Genomic DNA, 13,960 nt, shown 5'->3' with positions numbered 1-13,960 from the left:
TAGACTGTCGGTAGGTAGATAGGTCAGTCAAACTTTATTAACAAACCAGCGTTCTGACAACTATCCCAACATGCACCGCGCGCTTCTTCTTCTACGGGGGAAAATGAAGTTGGCGGCTGCTTACCGTAGTTGCCAGACCTGTTGTGGCTCAATATTGGTCCATATATAAGGCGCACCGGATTATAAGGCGAACTGTCGGCTTTTGAGGAAATTTAAGGTTTTTAGGTGCGCCTTATAGTGCAGAAAATACGGTAGTTTTTTTTTTTTTAAACTGCAACATATATCAGCTGATCAAGATGAACTTTGTTGAACATGTTTTCTAAAATGGCTACATCAATCATCAATGCTAACCTTAGCTCTCCTGCAGGCAGCATAACTTTACATTGAGTCATGTCAACAAAACAAGACTGTTCAGAAACAGAATGAGCCTGAATGTCACAAAAATGGTCCTAACGCCCTTATTTGTTATACAATTTTTATAAAATGTAGAAATTACAAATGTTTTGATACATAAACTATGTATTCTAGTTCTTAGATATTAATCAATAAACAGTTTTGTTTCTGTCAGTTCTTTCAAGTTGCAAAAGACACCAAACAAATGTATTTTTTATTTTACTTTTCAATTAATTTAAATTTATATAATTGCCACTGTAGGAGACAACTTGTTTAAATACTTTATGAAATATTTTATTTGACTTGATTATTGTGAATATCACGACATTCTACAAAGAAATTAGGCCGTTAGTCCAATTGTTGCTGCTTAATGAATGTCAAAAATTCCAAAGGATACTTAATACCCAGTTAAAATTAATTTCACCTCTCTGTGCCTCTTCATGATGTACACATTAAACTAAAGGTCAGACTTTCACTTTCACTTCATTTTCCCTGAAGCTTGTGCATATCTGGTAGTGTTAGGAAAGTACCCTCGACTTTTCTCGACAACCCTCATAACTGAAAAAGCCTGACAGCTGATGCTGTTGTGATGAATTGTTGGTACTTTTAGATCTTATTTTGTTTCAATTTCAGTTTACACATATAAATTTATAAAGTTACTGAATGGAAATTTATGTAATTATAAGGATCATAGAATAAAACCCAGTTTTATACACACCATCTGCAATGAAATATTTTAAATCTATGTACTATCAATAAACTACTACTAAATTCAATTATTTAATTGATCTAATATTTGTTTATTTTAATTTATTTGCTTTCAGTTGATTTTGTATATTGGGGTTCAGAGGTGGATTGTATCTTTGCGATGACTCACTGGTCCATAGATTTCATATTTAGGATTTGTTTTTAATTTTTATTATTTTTATTTTGAGCCATCAGTTCTAATGGAAAATATGATGTACATATCTAAAACATATTTTAATTTGATTAAAAAAAATACTTAATTGATCTCAAAGAGAAATTAAATGTTATTAAATTAAATGTACAATTAAATGTTGTAGTTCACATGAATTCAAGGTTCTATAGAGTTATTGTAGATGTTTATGGCCACAGGTGCCAGAACAGGAGATGCCATTTACATTAGCTGCACCCGATGCCGACCCAACCTGTGACTGTGCATGTGACAGAGGCACAGGCAAAGCCTTCAGCATTCAGATCCTTATTTACACACTGCCTGATCCACATAACCATCATGTACATGCATCTGCTGGGGTTATGAGCCTGGCTGACACCAACAAAAATGTTTTTAAGACTAAGTTTGTGCCACATCTGGCCCACAAGCATTTATAGTGCTTGTGCTCCACTTCTGTTTAGATCCATGCTTATGCTTAATTGTATACAATTAAGTTATGCTAAGCAACAGGCAGATTGTGCAACTAGAAAATCGCCTGTGTCCCAGGCCACTATAACAAACCTGACTGCATAAACGGATCCAAGTTTTGTTTGGTTAAATACTTTTGTTAATAATGTTTTGGCTAACTGTTCATTCAAATCAATAACTGCAGTTCATTTAGTTGAAATTGCACTTTTAGTTGGAAACATTAAACTTTTATCAGCTTTCTCTGTTTCCAGCAGTAATGCAGTCTCACAATAGCTCTACTGTCGGGTCACAAAGGTATAATTACGGACAGGCTGCCAGCAACCAATCTCTGTACAGTGATGTTGACAGGGTTCTCCGTCTGTACTTGACGGTGCCCGTGTCAAATGCGACGGCTGAGCGGAGCTTCTCTGGCCTCCATCGATTGAAAACCTCCCAACAGCGGCTTAACCACCTGCTCTTTCTGCTTATACACAAAAGCTTAACTGATGGCGTGGACCTCAACACTCTGGTTTTTAAATGTTCCTTCTGAGAACAGATTAAACATTATCCTCCAGTAATTGATATATGTGATGAAATTAATAAAAATTGAAATATGTACAGCAAAACAACATCCTTAAGATATTTCCTGGCTTGTAACAGGTGTTGCTCCTTGCTCTATATGCCAACAGAAGTTAGCGACTCTGTTGATGTATTACTAAAACTTAACCAACGAATGTCTCTTAATGAACTCAAATGTGGTGATGCATATCTAAAATCCAGCTAAGATAAACTTTAAGCCACATGCCAACGACTGCATGATGGACTTTCCACATTAACTTGAAGTTCACACTTTCACTTTCCATTTCCTGGAACCCTGTGCAGATACATGAATTCATCTGTTATTATCCCTGGCCAGTCTCCAGACCTACACACCACAGAAAATATCCGGAGGAGCTCCAACTCTGATTCTCAGCAACAGCCCAGAATCCTGGCTGATCTAGAGAAGATCTGTGTGGAGGAATGGCCCAACGTCCCTGCTGCAGTGTGTGCAAACCAGGTGACAAAGTACAGGAAACCATTGACCACTGTAACTGCAAACAAAGGCTACTGTACCAAATATTAACATTGATTTTCACAGGTGTTCAAATACTTATTTTCAGCAGTAACATACAAATAAATTATTGAAAAAAATCAAAATGGTTATCCCTTGCAGTAGTGGCAATGTTCCTGTAGAAACTATTTTCAGTCATAATGTTTTCTCCAGTTACATAAACATAACTAAAGATATATGTACATAAACAAAGTCCTGCTGTTGATCTTGCTGGGAAGTTTGTTCTTAATTCTGCACATTCCAGTGGCATTGTAATGTGCATCATCGGCAATACTCCTGTTATTTGCTGTAACCTGAGCCAGCAGAGCATGTGCCGTCAAAGATAACCCAAAGACTCCTGACAGAATCACAAGCAAGTAAATAAACAGCACTGCTACATCCCACCAGCAGGTCAGAATTACCAAAGAAAATGAATTTGATCTTGTTTTTGTTTAGACACAAAATGTTTAGCTTCATCCAAGTGTTGACATCCCTCCAATAGTTTAGGATAATTTCAACCAATTGAATACTTCAAGCTTTTAAGTGGGAGATACAACTGGATGTTATCTACAAAGCAGTGAAATAATAATTAGTATTTCCTAGCGACGGCCTAGGAAGAAAAGAGGTTCTAAAATGGATCCTTGGGGAACCCCAAACTTCAGAGGAGCAGAAGAGGAAGAAAAGTGATCTATGCAGACAAAGTTGGAGCTTCTGCTGGACAGATAAAAACCTAAACCACTGGAGAGTCGTCCCATTGGTGTCAAACTGCTTTAAGCGATATAATAAAATCTCATAATTCACAGTGTTAAAACCTGCTGACAAATCTAAAAATCCAAAATACTTGGCTTCCTTTACACCCACCAGCACAGTTCAGTTCTGTCAGTCTCAGATCTGTGATTGGGAGCTTATCGGCTATCGTATCAAGGTTGGCTTTTAACCTTTAACCTTCTGGCCATGACGCACCTGTTTACACCTGAGTACAGAGCAGCTGTATTCGTACTGAGGGTAAGTTACACACAGGTGGACTGTATTGCTATCAGCCAATGGGTTGCACTCAGAGAAAAGGGGGCTGAATACTTTTGAACACATTTTTCTGATTTTTATTTGTAAAAAATGTCTTCAATCACTTCTTTTCTAGTTCACTATTGTATACCACCATGTGTGTAGTTGTAATGTGACAATATATGGGTATGAATACTTTTGCAAGCCTCTGTATTTTCGGCCCTGTTGGCACCAGATGTCTACCATAGGAGGTGCTTCAAAGAAGAACCTGAAGCACCGCCGGGTAAATCTGGATAAACAACTAGTCTCTGGGTTGGGAATGCCCCAAAGTTTCCAAAGGATATGCTGGAGGAGGCTGCAGGTCATTCCTGGCAGTAACGGCCATCTTCTAGTAGAAACCAGTTCTCACAAAGAGAAACTTCTCAAAGAAAGAACCTGGCAGCTGACTTTGTAACCAGCTTCCTGCCTTGGAACCTCCAATCTACTCTGCTACCAAATTCAACAATTACACAAAGTTCAAAGTGAAACTTTCTTATCCTCGTAAGGTTTTTTTACGCCCTTGATAGCTGCTACAGACTTTCTTTCAGATTCATGTTGTGTTACTTCCTACGACTTTGCCCATTTTACATAAACAGGATGTATGAACAAGAGCCCTACTTATACAACCTAACTGAAAGCAGCAGCACTTTGACATCTGAGTATCACCTCTGAAGTAAGTGACTAAACAGTTCTGTGTTATTTAACAATAGAGGTTTGAATTTCATTTATATTTTCATCAAGACTTTCATCGAGCCATGCTTGTTAACATGACTGCGTATAGTACCGGATAATGTAAATTTATGAGCATTTAATGTAAAAATGTAATGTATTTCCAACACTCAAGTCTAATCTGCTCCTTTCTTTCAGAAGGAATCAGTTTATCCTGAAGATGGCAGGTAAGCTTTTAACCCAAGTTATTTTAGAAACGGTGTAAAACAGACATTTATTAAAGTTAACACCCATGGCAACCATAACAATTAGTGCCATTTGTTATAGGGCCTCCTGTCCAACTGTAATTGTACGCTGTGGTTTCAGTAATGCTATTTCCACCACTACTAAAAGTAAAACCAAGACAGGAAATGATAATCATTCGGATTTTTACAGCAGTTATATAGTACTTTTTGAGTTGCAGCAAAGTCCATCCAAACATTTTCTCTCTGCACTGAAGCAGGTTCTTATGATTGATCAGGGAATCTTCATGTCATTATTTAATACAGTTGATTTATTTAAAAATGTTTATCAAACCCAATCACATTGTTATGTCATTGTTATATTTGGATTTTCTTGAAATACTAGTAAAGCTTAAGTGTCAAGTTTCTAGAATCTAGAAATTAATTATTTAATAATTCAGTAGAGTATTTCTAAGACACCACATGGTTTTTCTTTTTCAAATTTGGATATTTAAACTTCAGATGTTGTGAAACTTCAGGTGCAACTATCGGATCAGCTGGGCTCGTGGGATGATTGACACCTTTGACCGTCCTGGTGACGCCTCTGCTAAATCTACCTTCGCACGAGCAGGGACGTTTGCAAATGGACCGGAGGACAAACCAGGGATGCGTATTCCAAAAGCAGGAGTTTACGCTGAAGCTGGAGTTGGTGAAGCCCGGGCTGAATGGAGCGTGTTTGAAGCTGAAGCTAAAGGACCCAACGCCAGCGCAGGAGCCGGGGTTTCTGCAGGGACCCTGAATGCCAGAGCTTTCGCTAAAGCAGAGTTAGCGGGTGCTTCTGCCTCCGCTGGTCCGCTGAAGGCTAAAGTCGGTCTGGCAGTCGACACCGGGGTTGATATTGGTCTGACAGGCGTGGAAGCTAAAGTGCTGGGAACCGGCTTCTCTTTTGGTCGCAAAATGGGCGTGTCTGTCCTTGGCACTGGGATTGAATTCAACCTGTGGTAGTTTAAACAATATTTTCCCCATGATTATTCTTTGGACATTATCGAAAACCACATATCAATAAAATAAGCAACATTTTCAATAAAAAAAAATTTTGTTGCTAAATTATCAAATAAATAGATATTCCAATAAAGATATTTCTTTTTAATCTGTGTCGAAGCCATATATAGATAATAGAAATTTAATACAAAGTGCTATTTTTGTTATCTGAGATGTTTCTGAGAGCTTTCCTTGTTGCTCTACTTGAAAAAGATCTATAGTTTAAGCTTATTACTTGGCCTTTTGATTAGCTGTTGTCTAACAAGACTTCTCATTGTATTAGTCTTTTGACTGTCACTTTCTATTTGTTTTGAATCTGTATTTTCTTCCTTCTTTTATTAAAACCAATAAAGACGCAAACATAACTGATGGATTCAAGACCTCTTTTTGAATAAATGCGTCTCATACCACGGAGCTTAAAGAGGCTAGGCTAGTGAGAGCTTGTCGTATTTACTGTTATTTAGGTTGTTCAATCATAAGATTGATGCAATGTACTATTACAACGATTAAGCTTTAAAGGGTTTCAGAAATCCCTGATCATTCATGAAACTTAATTTTTAAAATACTTACCGTGGACGCTGGCGTTAGCCTTGGAAACTTCTGTGCTCCTGCTACATGTTTAGCATTGAGATGCTATTTTAGCCTTAGCTAGCTTCGCTAATACGCTGACTCCTTTTAGCACAACTTGAACAAAACAATAGTCTTTTACAGCGTTCAATCACTTTGTTTTTTGAAACAGAAACTAACTAGTGGGCCAAGAGAAGCGATGTCATCATCCATCCCTATTGTCAACGAATGTTGCTTGTCCGTCAGATTTACGGTATCCCCGGAAATCTGACGGAGAATGTTCCTAATGATCTTTTTTTTTTTTTTTTACGCGCCACATGTAATTATGTAATTAATCAAAATTAACACAAATGTCCTGGCCCAACTTTACACTGACTTATAAAGCTTTTTTATTAACAGCTCTTAAGAGTTTTTTCCTAGCAAATTTCCAAAAGGTTGAATTCAATATTAACGCACAACTCAAAATAAAAAGCTGGATGCACATGAAAAATCTAACGCTTGAGAAATTTTGGGTAGCTAATAAAAACTTTTGAGATAATAAATGAATTCTTTCAAACGTTTATTTCTGTAATGTTCAACATGAAATACACTCCAACACTTTGAGACCCACAAAAATTTAATATAAAGATATACAGATTCAAGCAAGAGTTTATAATCACTGTTTTCTACAAAGTAAAATACTAAGGCAGCTGTTCACAGTTTCACACCCAGACAAGCTGATCAGGGCTGCATGCGGATAGCTCCATCCAGCCTGATGACCTCCCCGTTGATCATCGGGTTCTCCGCCACTGAGGTCACCAAGTGGGCAAACTCAGCGGGGTCTCCTAGGCGTGAAGGAAAGGGCACCTGGCGGCACAGGAAGGAACGCACCTTCTCTGGAAGGCCAGCGAGGAGAGGAGTGGCGAACAATCCTGCAGGACAGATTGAGGAAATATTCATCATCAGGTTCACATCAGACTGTTGCTGCGTTTCTGTTGTAAATAAGCGAAAAACTTTGCAATTACAGTTTTTCCATTAAGTAACAAATGGAATTAAAATCACATGTGAATAAGCTCGTTCACATGATATCTCTGAAAATGATGGCGGGAATGGATGTAAACACATGAAATATATTCATATTTCAGTCAGTGCGCTAAACTCGCACAAAAACTTTTTAGAGAAAAACAGTTTCCATTAAATGAGTTTATCCTCATAACCCCAATCTACAATTGTATGGTGAACAGCTGCATTTCCATTAATCTTTAGAATTTAGCAAATTGAAAATACAAAAATAAATTTGCTTAAAGGAAATTCCGGTTTTTCGGTAAAAAGTTTTTGTGCGAGGATGAGGTGGTTTTTCACCCATGTCAAAATTAAGGTAAGAAGAAGAAGATGACTTCCTGTCTTCTTCTTCGTCTTTTCTGCCAGTAGTAATATCCGGTGGTTGATAACGACTCGTGTGATGCAAAAAAAAAGTGTTGCTATTGCAGTTTTGCGAAATACATAAATTTCCACATGACAGAAAAAAACCTCATCTTAGTGCATAAACCTTTTATCAAAAAACAACTTTTTTTTTTAGAAATTGTGATTCCAATGAGCAAAATTATTTTCCAATTTGCAAAATTTGTAGTCAATAATCGCGTATAAAGTTGACTGATTTTCACAATCATTGACTGTGTGGTGTCTTCTATGACTTTGTATTTTTGTGTTTCTATGATATAAAGCACTTTGAACTGCTTTCTTGCTGAAATGTGCTGTAAAAATAAACTTGATTGATTTTAATTGCGTTTCTTATTTTATCGAAAACACCATAGGTCAACAAAGTTTCATGCACATCTGTAATGGAAACATGTCTGCAGGAAACACAGTTTATGATGCAGATTTGTTGTTTTAACACCAACCAGGAGCGATTGTGACGACCCTGATGCCCATCGGCGCCAGATCTCGAGCGATTGGGAGCGTCATTCCAACGATGCCGCCTTTAGAAGCAGAATACGCCGCTTGTCCAACCTCAAAGAGAGAGAAGACGATAAACCTGAGAAATGGAGCAGCAACTGTAGCTTCAGGTGACGGATGTAAAGCTCCACCTGTCCATCAAATGCTGCCACGCTGGCGGTGTTGATGATGCAACCTCGGTGTCCGTCTGCGTCCGGCTCATTCTTCCCCATCTCCCCCACGGCAAGGCGGATCACGTTGAAGGTTCCTGCGATATTTACCTGCAGCAGAATGAGCATGAATCAGAAAACATTCACTAACAAGATGTTTGAATGTCTTCCTCTTCTTCTTACGTTGATGACGTGCTGGAAGTCCTCCAGGCTATGAGGGGTGTTCTTATTGAAGTTGTACGTTTTTATAGCCACAGCGATGCCGGCACAGTTCACTGCCAGGTCCAACTTTCCAAACTTTTCCCGGGCCAGAGACACGGCCAAAAGCATGTCTGCCTCGGACGTAACCTGGGAACGACACAATGCACGTCTGAAAACAAGAAAATCTGGTTCTTTGTTATATTTGTAGCGTCTAACAAAAGCATTCTATTTATTTGTTGAAATATGTAATTTTACTTCAACTGCACGTTTTCTGCTGATCTGTTACATAAATCCCACTAAATACAGAGCAGAGCTACAACCACAGACTTTCTTAAGACATTTAAGAGTAATAGATCATTTGGCAGAGTATAAGTTCAAAAATGAAAAGAAAGTGCCACCTACTGGACTGTGGGGAAATTACAACTTTACTTACTGACGTACTGAGATTATGGAGGACTAATACTGCCAAAATCGACAATAAATAAATAAATCTATTGCTTGATAAAGTAATTAATGTACCAAGTCCATCCAAAACAAAACTCAAAACCTCCCCAGGGTAATTGATTATTCTGGCACTTTTCTTGTTGAAGTAAGTAAATAAGTCTGTCTTTTACTTATTTAAAAAAGGGAAATATTGTTTTTAATAAAATCACATTTAAAAAATAAGTTTAACTGAAAAGTACTTCAGTATTAACAGAAATATTTAATCTTTGATCATTTTCTGCCTGACAGGATGTGGATTTCTCTGACTCACGTCTGCAGGAGCGAAGGCGCAGCGGTTTCCCAGACTGCCAGCCACTTCCTGTCCATTGGAGGACGGCAGGTCCACGATAACAGCGGACGCTCCGTTCTGCACCAGGCGCTCCACCGTGGCCCGACCCAAACCGGATGCCCCGCCGGTCACCAGGCCGACCATGCCCTGCCCAACAACAACATGAACACTGTAACTCTGATGCCAGCTGTTACAAAATCCAATAAACAATACATTTTGAAGACTAAATAAAGAATGACTCAAGTTGGTGGAGGAGAGAGAGAGAAATCAGCCTTTCCTAAGTAACAATTCTATTTAGCTTAGTAGTAAATTTAATTTTTACTATAAAATTCAGATTTTTTTCTCACTCAATTTTAAACTAAATGCCTCAGAAAAGATGTGTCTGCAGCTAAAAATACTTTGACGTGAATAGGTTTGTTGTTTTTATGGAATTTGAACCAATTGAAGCTAAAATTAAGCCAGTTGAGTAGTTCTGGGTAGAACATATTTACAAAGTTTTTTTTTTTTTAGTTTTTTTTTTATCTTAGATGCAAAGATTTTGTACAATGCTGGCTTAATTACTGCTCTAAATGTATTATTCTAACAGAAAATTGCCTTTTTTGAGTCTTTATACCCCAGTTAGCAATTAATCAATTACTTAATTAATTGACGATTATTTTTTCAAAAATCGATTAATCGTGATTCATTGTTTCAATTTTGGACAACTTAAGATGACAGATGTAAAATATATAAAACTACTTTGGAACCTACTTCTATAGACCTGACTTTTGGCCAGTATTGAAATCCTGTACCTTAGGATATTAATTACTGAGGTCAAGGTGGCAGTAATAACTAGCTGGAGATAAAAATGGGAAATCTGTAGAGATTTAAGCTGTAATTTTATATAATAAAGTGTAAAACAACAATTCTCCATCACATGGCAACATAGAAACATACAGGACAACAAACCAACTTTTAATTAAAAAATGGCTCCATCTGAGAAGCTATAAATTGAATTTAATGGGAAAGTCTGAAGGTTGGCAAAAGAAGCATGAGCAGAACTGATGGCTGAACTCCGTTACCATCAAACTACTAAACTATACGGAAATCAGCTGACCGGAAGAGAAAAATGGCTAACATTGCAGCGGAAGCTTGCTTAGAGCTTAAAGCTTCGCATTTGCTCCATATAAGCAGGAGAAGTGCTGCAGGGACGGAGCAGAGACGCGTTTATTTTCTCTAAACTCACCTTCAAACTCCGAATGTGCGCCATGTTTGCTCCGGACACACCGTGACGTCACATCAAAGCTCGTCTACGAGCAGATGGCTCACTCCTGACCCAAAGTCTCACTGAAACAGGTTGGTTCGATGGGCACCATAAACAATAAACGGTGGCATTTCATTTTTAGAAAGGAATTATTACTAAATTATATAAAAAAGAAATAAAATTAAAAAAAAAGTTTTAAAAATTATTTTAAGTTATGTAACAATAATACAGCAGTCACTCATAAACTGCAAAAGTTCTATTAAAAGGAATTTAATTTTGATATATTCAGATTTGTGTTTCAGACAATACAATCAAAAAATGTTCTAACATGTAATTAGCTAAAATTAGTCTTATGCACCTGCACCCTAGTTAAAATAACATAAAACAATAAAATGCAGATTTTGTGCGCATGTAAAAACATTTACAGTCAAACTTAAAGGCACAATCATTTTGGGATTCTTATCTTTAAGCATCTGCTCCTATTTAAAATGTTAACATAAACCTGTCGTTGAAAATCCTTCAAATGTTATATTTTTCGAGCGGAGTAAGAACTCTTACATTTTCCCTCGTTTCCGTCATTCGAAGCTGACCAATCACTAGAAGTTTCCGGGAACGCCTCCTTGAAAGCCGTGACGTCGTCCAATAAGAATCGCGCTCCCATGTTGATTCAGAGGAGCGAGTCGTGCTTTTGACTTCTGACCTGATTTTATTCCATCTGACCACTGCGCAGATGCATTCAACCGCTATAAAACACATCCCAACACTTCCGGGTTCAATGCAGTAACAGACAATACATAATTCTGATTTCAGTAAACATTAGGCCAGTTTACTTTTTAGGTGATTTACAAAAAAAGGGGGAAAAATACATTAAAATACATGAAATACACTAAAACCTTTGCAGTAAAAGGAAACAAGAGAAGAGGCACCAAAAATAAACTAAAAATAAGCTTGTCTGCAAGAGGAAGTTGATGTAAATAATACTTTTAGTCCAGGTTTATACAGTTGTCTTAACGTCAGGTTTTCTGGTTCTTGAGCCGAGCAGCAAATAAACTAATAAATCCTCACTTCCCATGTTAAGTTCTGGTTCTAAAAACGTTGACAAAAGATAAATAATACATTAAAAATCAGTTGTTTTCAAAAGCCCAAATGTTAACCGCCAGCACACACAAAGAGCAGAACAATCATAATTTATAGCATTTGGTACAAAAAAGTCTATTTACAAACAATAAAAGATTAAATTAACTGTTGAAGTGTGTCAAAATCAAAACAACAGAAGAATCGATAACGTCGAGATAATAAATCAACTGTTTGAATTTTCCCTCAATCAGCTTATAAATGAACTATGTCTTCAGTTAGAGGCCTTTTCATAATAGCTGTTATACAGACTGCTACAGGACATAATTCCTGCAAACAACCATCATCTACAACAACGCTAAATAAAATTAAATGTTGTACAGCATCATTTAATTTCTCTTTTGGATTAATAAGGTATTGAAATACTAGTGAAAATTATTTTAAATAAATATTAATTAAAGTATAAAAACTAGAAAGAATCACTTTTTCAGCATGCAACTGAATACTTTTTCAACTTAATAAAATTAGAAAAGTAACATGTTTTGAAAGTGTTTTAATCTGGTAATTTTCCTTATTCTCAAATTAAAAACTACAACCTCTTGTAAGCATAAATATTAATTTCTATTATGTAATTATCTTTAAGTAAAACTGTCACAATAACACATTTTGCTGGAAGAGTTATTGGGATAAACAATGTTTTGAAATCATTTTTAAGTAATATAATGCCATAATAATGCAAGAAAACATTCTCAAACATCAATAAACTTTAAATTCTGAAATTCTTTAAACACTAAAACTGGAAGACACTTTTTAAATATCCAAAAAAAATAAACAAAACAACAAAAACAAATAAAATGAATATTAAAGTCTCTGTAAAGGAAATTGTACTTCCAAAAAATGACTAATTGAAACCAAAACACCAGAATGAAGAGTTTTTGGTAGAGAGAGAAAAAAAGAGAACAGTAAATTATCCACATGGAAAAGATTGAATTGGTTTAAATTTATTATGCAATTTTTTTTTCTTTTGCTTCTTGCAATAGGCCTTTTTTAAAATAAAATAAATCTAAATCAGTCATGCCAGTGAAAAATTCAATCTTCGAATCGTTTCTAATTACAACTTGAAAACTGCAGCAGAGAGAATATTAGTTGTTTATAAATGAAATCAAATGTGTTATTTTCTACACCAACTTAAGCCTGATGTTGACAGTGAGGGAAATGTAAACGAGGTAATGCAAATATACTAAAACACAAATGAAGAAGTAATAAAACAGCAGAATATGGATTGGTTACCATAACAACTCAGGATGTGTAGACTCCAGCTGTCTCTTCATACTGATGGTGGGTTTGAGTCGCCCTGAGAAAGACAGTAGGCTGTATAGTTATCTCCCAGATCTGGTGTGATCCTAAAACTATACAAACTACTACCTCATCCCAGAGCTCCCAGTCCAACGGAACCGGTCCCTTTCGGGTCAAATGCTCCAGTTAGAGAGGCACATAACCGCTAAAACACGCTGTTCCAATTAATAAGTCATTAACTGTGAACCAGGTGATGCTAGCTCGCTAACCTGGACTGTTCCTGAACATGGGGAATTATGTAAACACATCCGGTTCGGTTTCAGAACCAGAAGTTCTCCTCGGCATTTTTGTGACACCTTTCGAAAAGGCAGGTGTCGTTTCTGGTTGTTTTTCCGCCGAACCAGGTCCGGTTGGTGGCAGCCAGTTAGCTTGACGTTAGCTCGAATTGGCGGTTCTCAGCTTCCCCACCACCGATCACTGTCACCTCCGTCCTCCCACACACAAACACTCCCTACTCCCACAGCGCTTCGCCGTGTGTGTGAGGGTGTCCGTGGGCGTAAAAGCCTCTCGTTCCCCCTCCCAACTCCTCGCTTGTTGGTTCCGAAAGATCCAGCAGTGTTGTTAGATCAGGTCTCTATGTTCAGCCCAGGTGATTTAAGAGCGCCTGCCAGGCTAAAGTCGCTTGCTGCACCTCAACGGCGTCCAGTGGAGGATCTCCACAGGAAATACGTCACCCGGGCTAACCACGTGACTCGGAAACACGTAAGTCACATTAACGGAAGTTTATTTTTTGTAGTTTTTTTACTTGTTTCGGCGATTATTTGTTGAAAACACAAAAAATACACATTTAATCTTGTTCGCAACAGATTTTTATTTGTATTTTTTTTATTAAATCAGTGACGCAA

General features: G+C 37.2%; 2 protein-coding genes across 3 annotated transcripts; one reads left to right on the top strand and one right to left on the bottom strand.

The window, feature by feature from the left end:
• The first annotated feature begins 4,409 nt into the window (after positions 1-4,409).
• On the top strand, positions 4,410-6,183 carry LOC148158389 (uncharacterized). Of its 2 annotated transcripts, none has more exons than XM_088007100.1 (3): positions 4,410-4,560; positions 4,758-4,783; positions 5,317-6,183. In XM_088007100.1, exon 3 carries the CDS (start codon positions 5,348-5,350, stop codon positions 5,780-5,782), a length of 435 nt encoding a protein of 144 aa, XP_087863226.1. In that variant the 5' UTR covers positions 4,410-4,560; positions 4,758-4,783; positions 5,317-5,347; the 3' UTR covers positions 5,783-6,183. The 2 variants fall into 2 exon arrangements, with proteins under 2 accessions (XP_087863226.1, XP_087863225.1); XM_088007099.1 differs by having other exon boundaries at positions 4,411-4,560; positions 4,755-4,783.
• Positions 6,184-6,927: 744 nt separating this feature from the next.
• Positions 6,928-10,786, bottom strand: hsd17b10 (hydroxysteroid (17-beta) dehydrogenase 10). The gene is made up of 6 exons (XM_015011946.2): positions 10,668-10,786; positions 9,425-9,589; positions 8,653-8,817; positions 8,452-8,580; positions 8,266-8,374; positions 6,928-7,296 (listed from the first exon to the last, which is right to left on the bottom strand). The coding sequence occupies exons 1-6, from the start codon at positions 10,689-10,691 to the stop codon at positions 7,106-7,108; spliced, it is 783 nt and encodes a 260-aa protein (XP_014867432.1). The 5' UTR covers positions 10,692-10,786; the 3' UTR covers positions 6,928-7,105.
• Positions 10,787-13,960: the final 3,174 nt, after the last annotated feature.

Source organism: Poecilia mexicana, unplaced genomic scaffold (assembly GCF_051168715.1).
Source record: "Poecilia mexicana isolate PSO_F unplaced genomic scaffold, ASM5116871v1 scaffold_7, whole genome shotgun sequence".
NCBI lineage: Eukaryota > Metazoa > Chordata > Actinopteri > Cyprinodontiformes > Poeciliidae > Poecilia > Poecilia mexicana.
This window is presented reverse-complemented; position numbering and strand designations above follow the sequence as displayed.

Coding starts and splice junctions, on each gene's coding strand:
- LOC148158389 (XM_088007100.1), top strand. CDS start 5,348: ATGATTGACACCTTTGACCGTCCTGGTGACGCCTCTGCTAAATCTACC.
- hsd17b10 (XM_015011946.2), bottom strand. CDS start 10,691: ATGGCGCACATTCGGAGTTTGAAG. Junction 9,590..10,667: donor CGCACATTCGGAGTTTGAAG/GTGAGTTTAGAG, acceptor GTTGTTGGGCAG/GGCATGGTCGGCCTGGTGAC. Junction 7,297..8,265: donor GGTCGTCACAATCGCTCCTG/GTTGGTGTTAAA, acceptor TCTGTCCTGCAG/GATTGTTCGCCACTCCTCTC.